The sequence below is a fragment of the Heteronotia binoei genome, chromosome 5 (genome assembly GCF_032191835.1).
Source record: "Heteronotia binoei isolate CCM8104 ecotype False Entrance Well chromosome 5, APGP_CSIRO_Hbin_v1, whole genome shotgun sequence".
NCBI lineage: Eukaryota > Metazoa > Chordata > Lepidosauria > Squamata > Gekkonidae > Heteronotia > Heteronotia binoei.
The window spans coordinates 172432924-172445863 of NC_083227.1; the positions used below are offsets into that span (position 1 = coordinate 172432924).

A 12940-nucleotide genomic window follows, 5' to 3' on the forward strand; every position below is an offset into this window, starting at 1 on the left:
GCTGAACTGGGCCCACAGGGCCAACTATATACAGACCCATGTTCCCACGCAAGCGTTTGATTGGTCCATTCAAACCAGTAGGAGGCCCGTGATTGGAGCATGGCAGCAGGGTTTTGGATTGTGCTGCTCATTGTTCCCAAGTCCCCGAGCTCTGGCTGTCTGGCTCCAATGAGCTAGGCAGGAACACGCATTCCGTTCTCACTTGAGTCCACATACATTACAGATACTGAAGGTTGTCTTGATACAATGGAACTAGGCACAGAAAGATCCTGCCAGCAGTGTGTTGCAGTGTGTATTTATAGGGCATGGCTCCCACAATTCATCAGGATCTGCTTTGTTCTTACAACAGCATTTATTCTATGATTTTCACTTTGACTGCTTAAGCATAAATCAGTTCTCGAGACTCAACTTCTTTTGTTGGAAATAGTATTGCTCTCTCCCAGCTGAAGTATTAATCCTTAAAAATGGAAGAATAACTTTCAAGAACTAGCATGGATCATATGACTTTTCTGAAATAACAATATTTAATTCTGAACTTTCTATTGGTATAAAATAGCTGTTTTTTGGGGGTGTGCATACTTACTGTGGTCCTAGTGTAGCTTATAGGCTTTATGGCTTAAGGACCTGTGTGCATGACAGGTATGTGTGTGTGTGAAGCTTATGGGCTTTATGGCTTAAGGACAGGTAGGCTATAATGTTCCATGTGTGTGAAGTGTTATCAAGTTGCTTCCAACTTATGGTTACCCTATGAGCTAGTGACTTCCAAAGTGCCTTGTCATTAACAGCCTTGCTCACATCTTGCAAACTAAAAGCCGCAGCTTCCTTGAAATCCATCCCATGCCCCCTCCTGGAACACCCCCCAAATCCCTGCCACCGGGGACAAGATTGAACCTGGCAACCCTAAGCAGTATTGATATTGTAAGGCTTTGCCAAGTAACACTCAGATAGGTTTCAACTATGAAGACATAGGAAAGCTTTATTGGTGTTACAAGTGCATGCTTCTCCCTTGGAAGGCTTTGCTTGAAGTGAGAGCAATAAGCCTGAACAATGTTAAGTAATTCCAAAAAGCACTGGCTCCCCCCCACCCCTGAAGGTCTATTTACAACACAGTTCACAGAGATCCCAGCCTGAGAGGGAAGTAATTCTTGGCCAGATGGCACAAAGAACACCCCCGCAGTCTCAGACAGTCAGTAAAATCTCCACAGGCAATCTTGGGAGTTGGGAGGCCTAATAAGCTTTAACAGACTATCACACATTTGGATTTAATGCTTAGAGCCTAAATGGTTATTCCCCCCCCCCCCTTGTAGTAGCTGCTATTGACAGATAAATAATTGGATGGGTAGAACAGTCCATAAGTCTGACTAAATATAGCTTTTCCCTTCCCTAAGACTGTAAATTCCAAAATCACATGGTCACTACTGCCCAGGGTTCCCAGTATTTCCACTTCTTCCATCAATTCTTCCTTGTTGGTGAGAATCAAATCCAAGATAGTAGATCCCCTTGTTTCCTTCTTCACTTTCTGGAAAAGGTAGTTGTCAGCAAGACAAGTCAGGAATGTATTTGACTTTTCATTTTTAGCAGAGTTGGACTTCCAACAGATGTCCGGGTAATTGAAATCTCCCATGATCACTGTATCCCTTCTCTTGGAGAACTTTGCAATCTGCTGTAGAAGTATCTCATCGAAGTCCTCTGCCTGACTTAGTGGTCTATAGCAGACCCCCACAATAATATCACTGTTATTTCTTACTCCTTCTGTTTTTACCCAGAAACTCTCAACTGAGCTGCCATGCTCCGGTTCACATATTTCCTCACAAGTATATACCTCCTTCACATATACTGCTACGCCTCCGCCCTTTCTCATTTGCCTGTCCCTTTTAAATAAGTTGTACCCCTGAATCCTAATATTCCAGTTGTGAGTGTCATCCCACCAAGTTTCAGTAAGGCCTATTATGTCATAGTCTCCTTCCTGTATTAGGACTTCCAGTTCATCTTGTTTCTTTCCCATTCTTTGCGCATTAGCAATTCCATTGGACACCAAGCCTCTTGACTGTCAAGCTATAAGAGAGGAGTCTGGTTTCCCCACCAGGGTAGCTGGTCAGCACTTCCCAAGGATTCTCAAGTGCTCAGACACAGAGCCTTTCAGTCGTTATCTAGAGGAATATGAGCTTTGCCTGCTGATCCTCTAATAAAGTGCCCAGTTCAAAATAACAGTTGACAGTCTTTGGCCATACGTGCTGTTATATGTTTGCTGTTTATGTCTGAAATAGTGTCTGTCTCTTCTGAATGTGCTGCTCTGATTTATTGAAACTGTTTTATGATGTTCTCATTCTGATGTTTGTTTTTACTGTTGTAAGCCACCCTGAGCCCTTTTGCAGGATAGGGCGAGATATAAATAAAAAAATTAAATTAAATAATCCACCTCCACTAGAACCAGCTGTTGTAATTGAGAGATGGTTTGCCAATTTAAGATCAGCTACCTCACCGAGCAATCTTGATCCCTGCACTTTTGTTGAAAGGAAAATAGCAATTGAAAACTTGGACATTTCCTTGAGACTGGGCAGTGTCATCTCTACAGCATGAGGAGATGGAGCCTATCCACTTCAGTGATCAGGAGACAGAGACAGCTGGAGGTTGTGATAATGTCTTATTTTTCTTGTTGCTCTTCCCGAATGTGGGATGGTTCTAAATTGGTTCAGTTACTTTCAGATTTGTCCTTATCTGCGCCCTTGTACTGTTTGATGATTTGGGGTGTTGTCCTTGTGGGATTCCCCCCCTTCCCCGCAACTAGTCTTGAATAGAGTCCTCCTGTGCAAGAATGGTTAATATATTTTTTCCAATAACCAAAACTGTTGCTATGATATGCAACTTCCACAGATTTATTCCCTGGCTAATACTGGGATAGTAGGGTAGAAGACATGAAGCTGCCTTATACTGAATCAGACCCTTGGTCCATCAAAGTCAGTATTGTCTTCTCAGACTGGCAGCGGCTCTCCAGGGTCTCAAGCTGAGGTTTTTCACACCTATTTGCCTGGACCCTTTTTTGGAGATGCCAGGGACTGAACCTGGGACCTTCTGCTTCCCAAGCAGATGCTCTACCACTGAGCCACCAACTTCAAGGAAAGACATTATTGACCCTTCCTTTTCTTTTTCTTTCTCCCTCCCCTCCCTGTATTCCTCTAGCAATCCCTACAGTCCCTTCTTCTTCTTCTTTCTACCATCGTGTCCCCTCCCCCCCCCCCGATTCTTCCCCCAGAGGTCTCTACCCTTTCCTCCATCAATGGCACACTCCCTTCTCTACCTTGTTCTTTTTGCCTTATCACTTTTCCCCCTCCAGTTTCACTCTTCCTATCCCATCCCTCTTATACCTTTCAGTATTTTCCCATCCCCCGATATTGGCACTATCCGAGGCTGCGAATTCTCAGCAATGTTGGAAAATAACACCAATGTTGCTTAAATTTTAAGCAAATAGGTCTTCACTCTACTTGTATGCATTTAGATATTCAGGATTTTAGATGTTTATGTATAATTTTAGATTGCTTTTTCCTTTATAATATAATTGTATTGCCTCTTACTTGTTATTATCTGGATTCCTATGAACTGTTCTATGACCGTTAAATAAGTTACTGCTACCAAGGCTGTCAAACTCCCAGCCTGTGGGCCACACCTGTCCTGCCCAGGGCTTCAATAAGGCCCATGGCAATTTTCTCCCCCTCCTGCCCTCCCCCTTTGAAGCTCTGAGGCTGCTGACAATGTTCCCAGCTCCTTCTGCCTTGTCTTTGCCTGATTCAACTGTAGTTGCAAAGAAAATGTGGAATGGGTTTTCCATTAAGGTCTCCACATTGAGATAGACTGGTCTATCTGAGCCAAAAGACCTTAATGGAAAATCCATTTCATGTTTTCCTTGCAACTGTGTGCTGCACTTTCAATGGAGTTGGGCTAAAGCTTGCAATGCCTGGCCATTTCTTGTTTTCCTAGACCCAGAGCATTTTATATTTTTAGTTTCTGCTGTGATCCTTGTGCTTTTTTATTTTTTGTTTCAAATAGCATTGGCAAATCCCACTATTCCCCACCTTTCCTTTTTATAAAAAGTATCACTAGAGTTTTAAGCATGTTCACTTTCCAATGTAAGGCCAGTTGAAGCTGTTGTTTGCTGGAGTGGTTTTCTTGCAAATAAAGGGTTGATGCTTTGAACCAGCTTATCTCTGCTGAATGGGCCTAAGAACTGGTGCCTAGTGAGTACTCTAGCCCAGGAACCCATAGCCAAAGGGGGATATTACACTGAAGAGCCATTGCCAGCCTGAGTAGGTGGAGGTGGGAGGAGAAGCTTGCAATGCCCAGCCATTTTATGTTTTCCCAGGCTCAGAGCATTTTATATTTTTAGTTTATATTTTTAGTTTCTGCTGTGATCCTTGTGCTTTTTCTTGATGTTTTATTTTTTGTGTTGCCAAATCCCACTATTCCCCTATCTTTCCATTTTAAACAAAATATCACAAGTTTTGAGCATGTTTGTATTTTAAGTTTAAAAAAATCTTTAATTGTGTTTAACTGTATCCTTTACAAAGTTTATATTTCTGCTACATGACATATTTTATGACATGCATAGCTCGGCTCCACAAAGTTCTATTTGTGTCAAATCTGGCCTTTGTAGCCAATGAGTTCAACACCTCTGCTATACAGTACAGTTGTGGTATGTGCTAGCTGTTGGGAAATTATGACTTGATCTGTCTGGATATTATGTGCAAATTGACCTTGTCTGTAGGAACTTCTGATGACCGCTTTGGACATAGAGAAACTGGAGAAATTGGAATTCAGTGGCATAAAAGGGAAAGCTCTGAGTCAGCAAGTCTTGAGCATGTACAAAGAATTCCAAGAGGTCTATATAGCATTTTCAGATCGTACATATAACTGTCTGGATGTGGCCAATAAGGTAGGTGGTTTGAGTGCTATGAGAAATAATAGAATTTAGTATTTATCTATCATTAGAAGTTTCAGGAGATAGTGGGTTGAAGCCAGTGGTCCGTCACTAAGAAATGCCGATGGATGAGCATACTCCAGCAGTACTTTCTAGTCCCGGGAAAGCTGATTCCTACAGTCACAGGACCCATGTGAATTAATAGCCAGTGCCCCACAGGGTTTCACAGAGAAGAGGAAAGGGGGGGAGGAGGGCTAGATTACCCTCCTGCCTGTTGTTCAGCAGAGCTGGTGCTTGTGGAAGAAAGAGGAAGGGGGCAATACAGATCTGTAACCCACATAGCTATTTGTTCACATGACTCTAGAAATCAACTTCACTGAAGTGGGGGGGGGGGCTCAGAAAGGATACCAGATCCTTGCCTCCATGGTTCATGGGATTTAATTAAGTTGTGGTAAAATCTGATCTATAAGAAGAAGATATTGGATTTATATCCCGCTCTCCACTCCGAAGAGTCTCAGAGCGGCTCACAATCTCCTTTACCTTCCTCCCCCACAACAGACACCCTGTGAGGTAGATGAAGATATTGGATTTATATCCCACCCTCCATTCCAAAGAGTCTCAGAGCGGCTCACAATCTCCTTTACCTTCCTCCCCCACAACAGACACCCTGTGAGGTAGATGAAGATATTGGATTTATATCCCACCCTCCATTCCAAAGAGTCTCAGAGCGGCTCACAATCTCCTTTACCTTCCTCCCCCACAACAGACACCCTGTGAGGTAGATGAAGATATTGGATTTATATCCCACCCTCCATTCCAAAGAGTCTCAGAGCGGCTCACAATCTCCTTTACCTTCCTCCCCCACAGCAGACACCCTGTGAGGTAGATGAAGATATTGGATTTATATCCCGCCCTCCACTCCGAAGAGTCTCAGAGCGGCTCACAATCTCCTTTACCTTCCTCCCCCACAACAGACACCCTGTGAGGTAGATGAAGATATTGGATTTATATCCCGCTCTCCACTCCGAAGAGTCTCAGAGCGGCTCACTACCTTAACCACTACACCAAACTGACAATAAGCTGTGTCATTGATTCATGTAACCATTGCTTGGTTCCTTTAGGAGTTTGAAGATGATGTGCAGAATTTTAAAGAGAAAGTGGAAGAGATGGACCGGAGACTGGTGGCCATTTTTGGACAGGCTTTTGATGATGCGGCTAGTTTGGAGCATGTCTTCAAGGTTCGCATTTTATTACCGCAACACACAGGAATTGTGGGCTATTTTTCTATATGTAAATCCTTAATTTTATTACAAAAGAAGTGCCTGAAGACACTGTCTTATGCTGAGTCATGGCACTGGTCCGTCACAGTCAATGTTGTCTAGTCTGAGATGTGGTGGTTCTTCAAGGTTTCAGGCAGAGGTCTCTCACATTACCTAATGTCTGATCTTTTTTTAAATTGGAAATGTTGGGGACTGAACCTGAGACCTTCTGTATGAAAGGAAGATTCTTTGCCACTGAGCCATGGCCCCACCCATTTCCTCCTAATTCCAATTTAGGTTTTAAACTTTTAGACATGTTTTATCATTTGAATTAGGCTTTGACTCAATTGCTGTTAGCAGGACTTTTACCTGGATAAGTGTTCTGGGGAAAAACAGGCTCGCAAGGTCTTCCCTGTTCCTTCTGATTGGATCTTCATGCGGTCAGATGAACCCTGCAGGTACTCTAAGTTTCCACTTTCCCTCATTCCACAAGGGCGCCAATGACCAAATGAGTAGCCATGCCAACTGCCACTAATGACTCTTAAGAGTATCTCATGCCAGACAGAATTGTGTGTCTGTTTAGAGCCCCGCTTATTTGTCACGCCTCCTGCTACCTTTCTACAAGCAAGGGGCAGTGACCTTCTCTGCTGCTCCTCCCTGGTAGCACATTTCAGATAGCTTGACTGAATAGGCATGGAGATTTTCCAAAGATTAGATTTAAAAATATAAGAAAATGGAATAAAAGGAATAAAAGAATATATAAGTTCTGTTCACATTTTTGGGTTTAGCAAGGAAACAGAAAAGGTGAAAACACACAGTCCAATTTCCCTTCTCTAAGTACTTCCTAAATGATGTTTGATTTAGAACAGACAAGGTTTATTTGAAGTTGCAGTTGAAGTTACACCCCTAAGTTGTGACTCCTCTCCATTTCCCCCTGCCTTATGGTGAAAACTTTCTCCATCATGGCTTGTGCGCATCCAGAGAGCTGCCTAAAATGGAAGAGACCCCTCTTCTTCATCTCCAGAGTTTTTATAACCTCCTCCCCCCACTTTGGGATGACCTTCCTGTCCCAAAGGAATTTTCCTTCTGTCATTTTAGTGTTCCCAACTCTATGGCTCTAGGTATCACTTGCTAATGGGGGTTTGGGTAATACAGCATTAGCATAATTAACAGCTTACGTTATCAGTGTTGGGAGCTTGACAGCTTCTGTATCACCAACTTCCCCCCTTGTGCCAACTTTCAGTTTGTGTCACAATGTAAACAGGACCACGAAGGAGAGACTAATGCGCCACAACAGAAAGAAAAAACTCCCCGTGTAAAATGCAATTTTAACTTGTTGTGAATGATAAGTATCAAATACGAAATGAATAATATCAGTACATATCACCAAGTTAAAACTTCTTACGTTACTCAATGCTCCTACTGTCCTTATGTGGCTGAAAGCCACTATATAACATTCAGTCCAGTGTTAAAAGTAGGTGTTTTTCTACATGTTCTATGGATTTTAGTAGGCTCAAAGGTGGGATATAAATCTCCCAACAAATTGTTTCTGTGCAAGAATTATCTTCAAGAAAATTTGTGGCTCATTGTATGTTGTTAACTCTTCTCTGTGGTGTTTCTTATAAATGAAAAGAGATATGTTGGATTTTCAGTTTTGGGGCTGGACGTTTCATGGACAGAACACTAAAATATTGGGGACTGAGGGTTAAACTTAAATGTGATACTGGCAGGCCAAAAGAGTCTGTGTTTGCAACATGGCAGATGTCCAGGGTTTTGTTTAATCTGTGTATGCAACAGATGCAGTGCTACTACAAGTGTAACTTTTGCAAGCCAGTGCAAGCCCAGCTTCGGCAGCAGATTTCTGGCATGCTCACATTGAATGTATAGCAGTTGAGATTCAAGATCTTCTTCGTGGTCTCTGTGCATCACACTGATGGGAGTAGGCGCCAGTGCCGATCGCGATCAGTAAACTTCAAAAGCTGCGGATTTCCACGCCGACGTCCCAGTGCGCATTCCCAGAAGCCTCACCGCGCATGCTCACTGGGAGGGGGGTGGACATCCCGCCAGTTCTCTTCCGTCTGCCGCGCTGATCAGTCGATCTTTTCTGCTACGGTCGGTGAACTTTGTCTTTTTGCTATTTCTTGTATTATCGTTAGTTTAGATAGTTGTAGTATAGTATAGTTATAGTATAGTTGTTAGTTTAGTCGTTAGATAGATAGTTGTTAGCTGCGGGAGAGTGGGGCATTTTTTTCCCGCCCTTCGGGGCCCCCTCTCCCTCCTTTCGTTTTTCCCGCTGCTAACTTTCCTCGTATGGAAAGACGGTGGGGATTTTTTCGCCGCTGCTCCTCGTGCGGGAGTAAAATTGCCCCACCAGACGGGCACATGTTGTGTTTGCTGTGCCTGGGGGAGCAGCATCGGCCCGATTCCTGTGCTCACTGTGCCAAGTTTTCGCGGCAAACCAGGAAGAACAGGGTGGCTCGACTTGCGGCGGTGCTGATGGAGCAGGCACTCTCCCCGCGTCGGCTGTTGTCGAAACAGGCTGAACAGCCGGCTGGTCAGTCAGACCAGTCGGCATCGAAACCGGTCGATATCGACCAACCCCTTTCCGATGCCGATTGCCCTCGGAAACGGTCAGGCTCGGCTTTAACTTCGGATTCCTCAGTGCCAGTGAAGCGGCATAAGGAGGACAAAGGGGCGCCTGCGGACAAGGGGAAGAAGTCCAAGAAGCAGAGACACAGCAAATCGGCAGCGCAGTCGTCCCCGGTGTCTCCATCGGGTCCGACGGCTCCGGTCGTTCCGCCACTCAAGCTCTTCGCTTCTCTGGTCCGCCAGCCGAGCACCCTGTTGGAATCGAGGTCGACCCAGCTAGTTATCTCGGACTCAGAGATCGAACCGGCCCAACGTGTCGGTGCCGATCGAAGCCCGCTTGGTCGACTCACCCCGCACGCAAGTAGCCCATCTGCTCGAGGCCGAGATCGGCGTCGGGATCGATCTTCAAGCAGCCACTCTCCTCATTACAGAGAAGGGGATCGCTCGCCACGTGGAGCTCCAGCCCAGATCCCATGGAACCAACGGCAGTGGCAGTACTTGTACGGGGCCTACCCCATGCAGCCGCCTTTTCCTTGGCTTCCTCTGAGGCAGATGGACTGGGACCAGGCATCGGAGACTTTGTATCGGTCCCGTATGTCTTTTCGAACCCTGAAGCAGGCTCCGTCGGTGTCGAAGCCCCTGAAGGTGCGTCGGAGGGAGTCTGATCAGAGCACCCCGTCGGTGAAGGTCAAGTCCACACCGGCCGCCCCAGTGTCTCCTAAGGTGCTTCAGCAGTCTGAGTTGTCTGACTCCCCAGGAGAGTCTCCTAGGTCCTTGGAGGGTTCGTCACCTGAAAGAGAGACCTCTTCACATGGTGAGCCGTCTCCTCCACTGAAGACCTCGGAGGAGCAGCCTATTTCGCCGTCAGAAGACCTTAAGTCTTACGGTGACCTTATAAAGAGGATGGCACAAATGCTTTCCCTCCCAACGGTGCAACCACAGCCGGTAGTCACAGACACAGTCTTTGACATTGTCCAACAGGACACCTCTACTGCCATAGCTCTGCCACTCACTAACGTTATGTTACAAACTGCCAAGTCCTCTTGGGACAAGCCAGCGTCCACGCCTGTGTTCTCTCGCAGGCTGGACCATATGTATAGGATCCAAGAATCATCGGCTGAGTTTCTTTATGTCCATCCCAAGCCGAACTCCATAGTGGTGTCGTCGTCCTCCAAGGCGAAAAGAAAACCCATTCCACACCCCCGGACAAGGAGGGCAGGAAGCTGGACGCGATGGGTAGAAGGCTGTACTCTGCGGGTTCCCTGGGGGTCAAGATTGCAAATTATGCAGCTTGCACGGGCAGGTATCAATACGCCCTGTGGGACCAAGTATCCACCATCATGGGTTCCCTTCCGGAGCAGAGCAGAACTGCCCTCAAGAAACTACAGAAAGAGGGCATGATCTTGGCAAAGCAGCAACTCAACTCTGCCAAACATTCGGGGGATACGTGTGCCAAAGCTTTGACTACAGCCATCTCTCTCCGCAGACATTCCTGGCTACGGTCCACTGCTCTTCAGCAGGATACGCAGGCCTATGTGGAGGACCTTCCATTCGATGGCACGGGCCTCTTCAGCTCGAATACAGACTCGGTCCTGCAGGAGCTGGACAAAAGTATTAAAACGTTCAGGAATCTGGGGGTCTCGGGGCCTCGTACACCAGCAAAGCGTCAGTGGCCGAAGACATGGCAAAAGAAGCCCTACTCGAAGTCACCGGAAAGGTAGTGGCGTTCGAAACAGGCGACGTTTACCAGACCTCAGTACCAGGCTAAGCCCAAATATTCCCCTCCTTCTGCCCAGGCCCCTCGGCAGAAGGGCACCAAACAGCACAAGCAGGGCCTTTGACTACCTCCCATCTTTGGGTGGCCCTGTGGACTCGGACCTTATCCTCCTTGCCAGGTTCTTCCCCACTTGGTCCCGTATCACCTCGGACCACTGGGTGTTATCCATAATCCGGCGGGGTTATGGAATAGAATTCTGCTACCCCCCTCCCACCCCGACTTTCATCTCTACCACTCCTTCGCAGACCCTTCGGAGGAGGTTCAATCCCTCCTCCTCAAGCAGGCCATCGAAAGGGTCCCCACGAACCAACTGCGACTCGGGTTCTACTCCTGATACTTTGCGGTCCTGAAAAGGGATGGGGGCCTTCGGCCCATCATGGACTTGTGAGCTCTGAATGCATTCGTAAGATGCGACAAGTTCAGGATGACCACTCTGCCTTATATTCTTCCTCTTTTGGGGTGAGGGGATTGGATGGCCACGCTGAACCTGAAAGATGCGTATTTTCACATCTCAATCCATCCCTTCCACCGACAGTTCCTACGCTTCACTGTCGGGGACGACCACTTCCAATACAGGGCCCTGCCGTTTGGGTTATGCACGGTTCCGAGAGTGTTCACCAAGACTATGGTGGTGATTGCCGCCCACCTGTGGCTGCAGGGAATAACACTCTTAGAACATAAGAACATAAGAGAAGCCATGCTGGATCAGGCCAACGGCCCATCAAGTCCAACACTCTGTGTCACACAGTGGCAAAAATGTTATATACACACATACACTGTGGCTAATAGCCACTGATGGACCTGTGCTCCATATTTTTATCTAAACCCCTCTTGAAGATGGCTATACTTGTGGCCGCCACCACCTCCTGTGGCAGTGAATTCCACATGTTAATCACCCTTTGGGTGAAGAAGTACTTCCTTTTATCCGTTAAAATAAAAGATAACTCTTAAAATAACTCTTCCCATACATCGACGACTGGCTCCTGGTGGCAGAGACAAGACATTCATTGTTGCGGCACATAGCCGTCACCCTATCCTTGGTGGACGAGTTAGGGCTTCAGATCAACCAGAAGAAGTCCCATCTCCAGCCTGCCCAGAGGGTGCAATTCATTGGGGCAATATTGGACACACAGGAGTGCAGGGCATTTCTTCCCCCGGATCGGGCAGATGCCATTGTCCAGATGGTCGGTGCTTTCCAGCGGAATCCCACAGTCTCCGCCCGGAAGGTGCAGCGCCTTCTGGGGCTTATGGCGGCAATGACCGCAGTGATTCCCTTTGCGAGACTCCGTATGAGGACTCTGCAGCTCTGGTTCTTGCGGAGCTTCAAGTGCAATCTCGAACCCCCTTCTCGCCTGCTGATGGTGCCGCCAGATGTCTTGGCATCTCTGGACTGGTGGGGACAGAAACATCTCTTGGTGGAGGGGGCACCTTTCCACAGACCAGCGCCCTCCCTCACGATCACGACGGATGCATCCCTGTGGGGCTGGGGAGCCCACATGGGGGGCTTGTGCGTGGGGGACTGGTGGCCCGGCCAACATGCTCAGCAACACATAAACTTTTTGGAGTTGCTGGCCATCTTCCACGCCATTCATTCTTTTCAGCTTCTCCTGAAGGGCAAGTCGGTGGAGGTGATGTCCGACAACACCACAGCTATGGCGTACATCAACAGGCAAGGCGGCACGGTGTCACGCAGACTTTGCCACCTAGCCATGAGGATTTGGGAGATGTGCAGGTCGCTGGGGGTCTTCATTCGAGCAGCTCATCTCCCAGGGGATCGGAATGTGCAGGCGGACTTCCTCAGTCGTGGGGGAGCCCTGTTCCACGAGTGGGAGCTGAACTGGGAGTTCCTGAGTCTGGTCTTCTACAAGTGGGGGACCCCGATGCTGGACGTCTTCGCCACATGTCACAATGCAAAGTGCGAGATGTTTTGCTGCAGGGGGGGGGTGCGGACCCCTTGGCACTCGGGGACAGTCTCCTGGTACCCTGGACTTTCTACACAGTGTACCTCTTTCCACCCATCCCACTGCTCACCAAGGTGGTGCAGAAACTGTTGAGGGAGCGTCCACATGGGATCCTTGTGACGCCCTGGTGGCCGAGGCAACACTGGTTTCCCCTGGTCCTGCGCCTTTCCAACGGGACGTTTCATCAGTTTCCTCAGGTCCCGAATCTCCTGCTCTCCCATCAGGGTCATGTCCTGCACCACGATGTTCCTCATCTACGGTTGACTGCTTGGCGTCTGGGGCCTCTCGGGTCTCCAAGAGGGCTCAATTCGTCATGATGAACTGCAGGAAATCCTCTACGAGGAGGTCATATGCTGCCAAGTGGGTGAAGTTCGCAGAGTTTGCAGCGAGCCGTACATCGCGGCCCGAAACGGCTGGCCTGACTGTGATTTTCGACTTCCTG

The 12940-nt window shown here is 47.5% G+C and overlaps 1 protein-coding gene across 1 annotated transcript in view; it reads left to right on the forward strand.

The window, feature by feature from the left end:
* DNAH9 (dynein axonemal heavy chain 9) overlaps window positions 1-12940 on the forward strand; it is a 636923-nt gene that overhangs the window by 41680 nt on the left and 582303 nt on the right. Inside the window, exons 8-9 of the mRNA XM_060238867.1 lie at window positions 4760-4927; window positions 6034-6150. Coding sequence (XP_060094850.1) covers window positions 4760-4927; window positions 6034-6150 — 285 coding nt within the window. The remainder of the gene's footprint in view (window positions 1-4759; window positions 4928-6033; window positions 6151-12940) is intronic.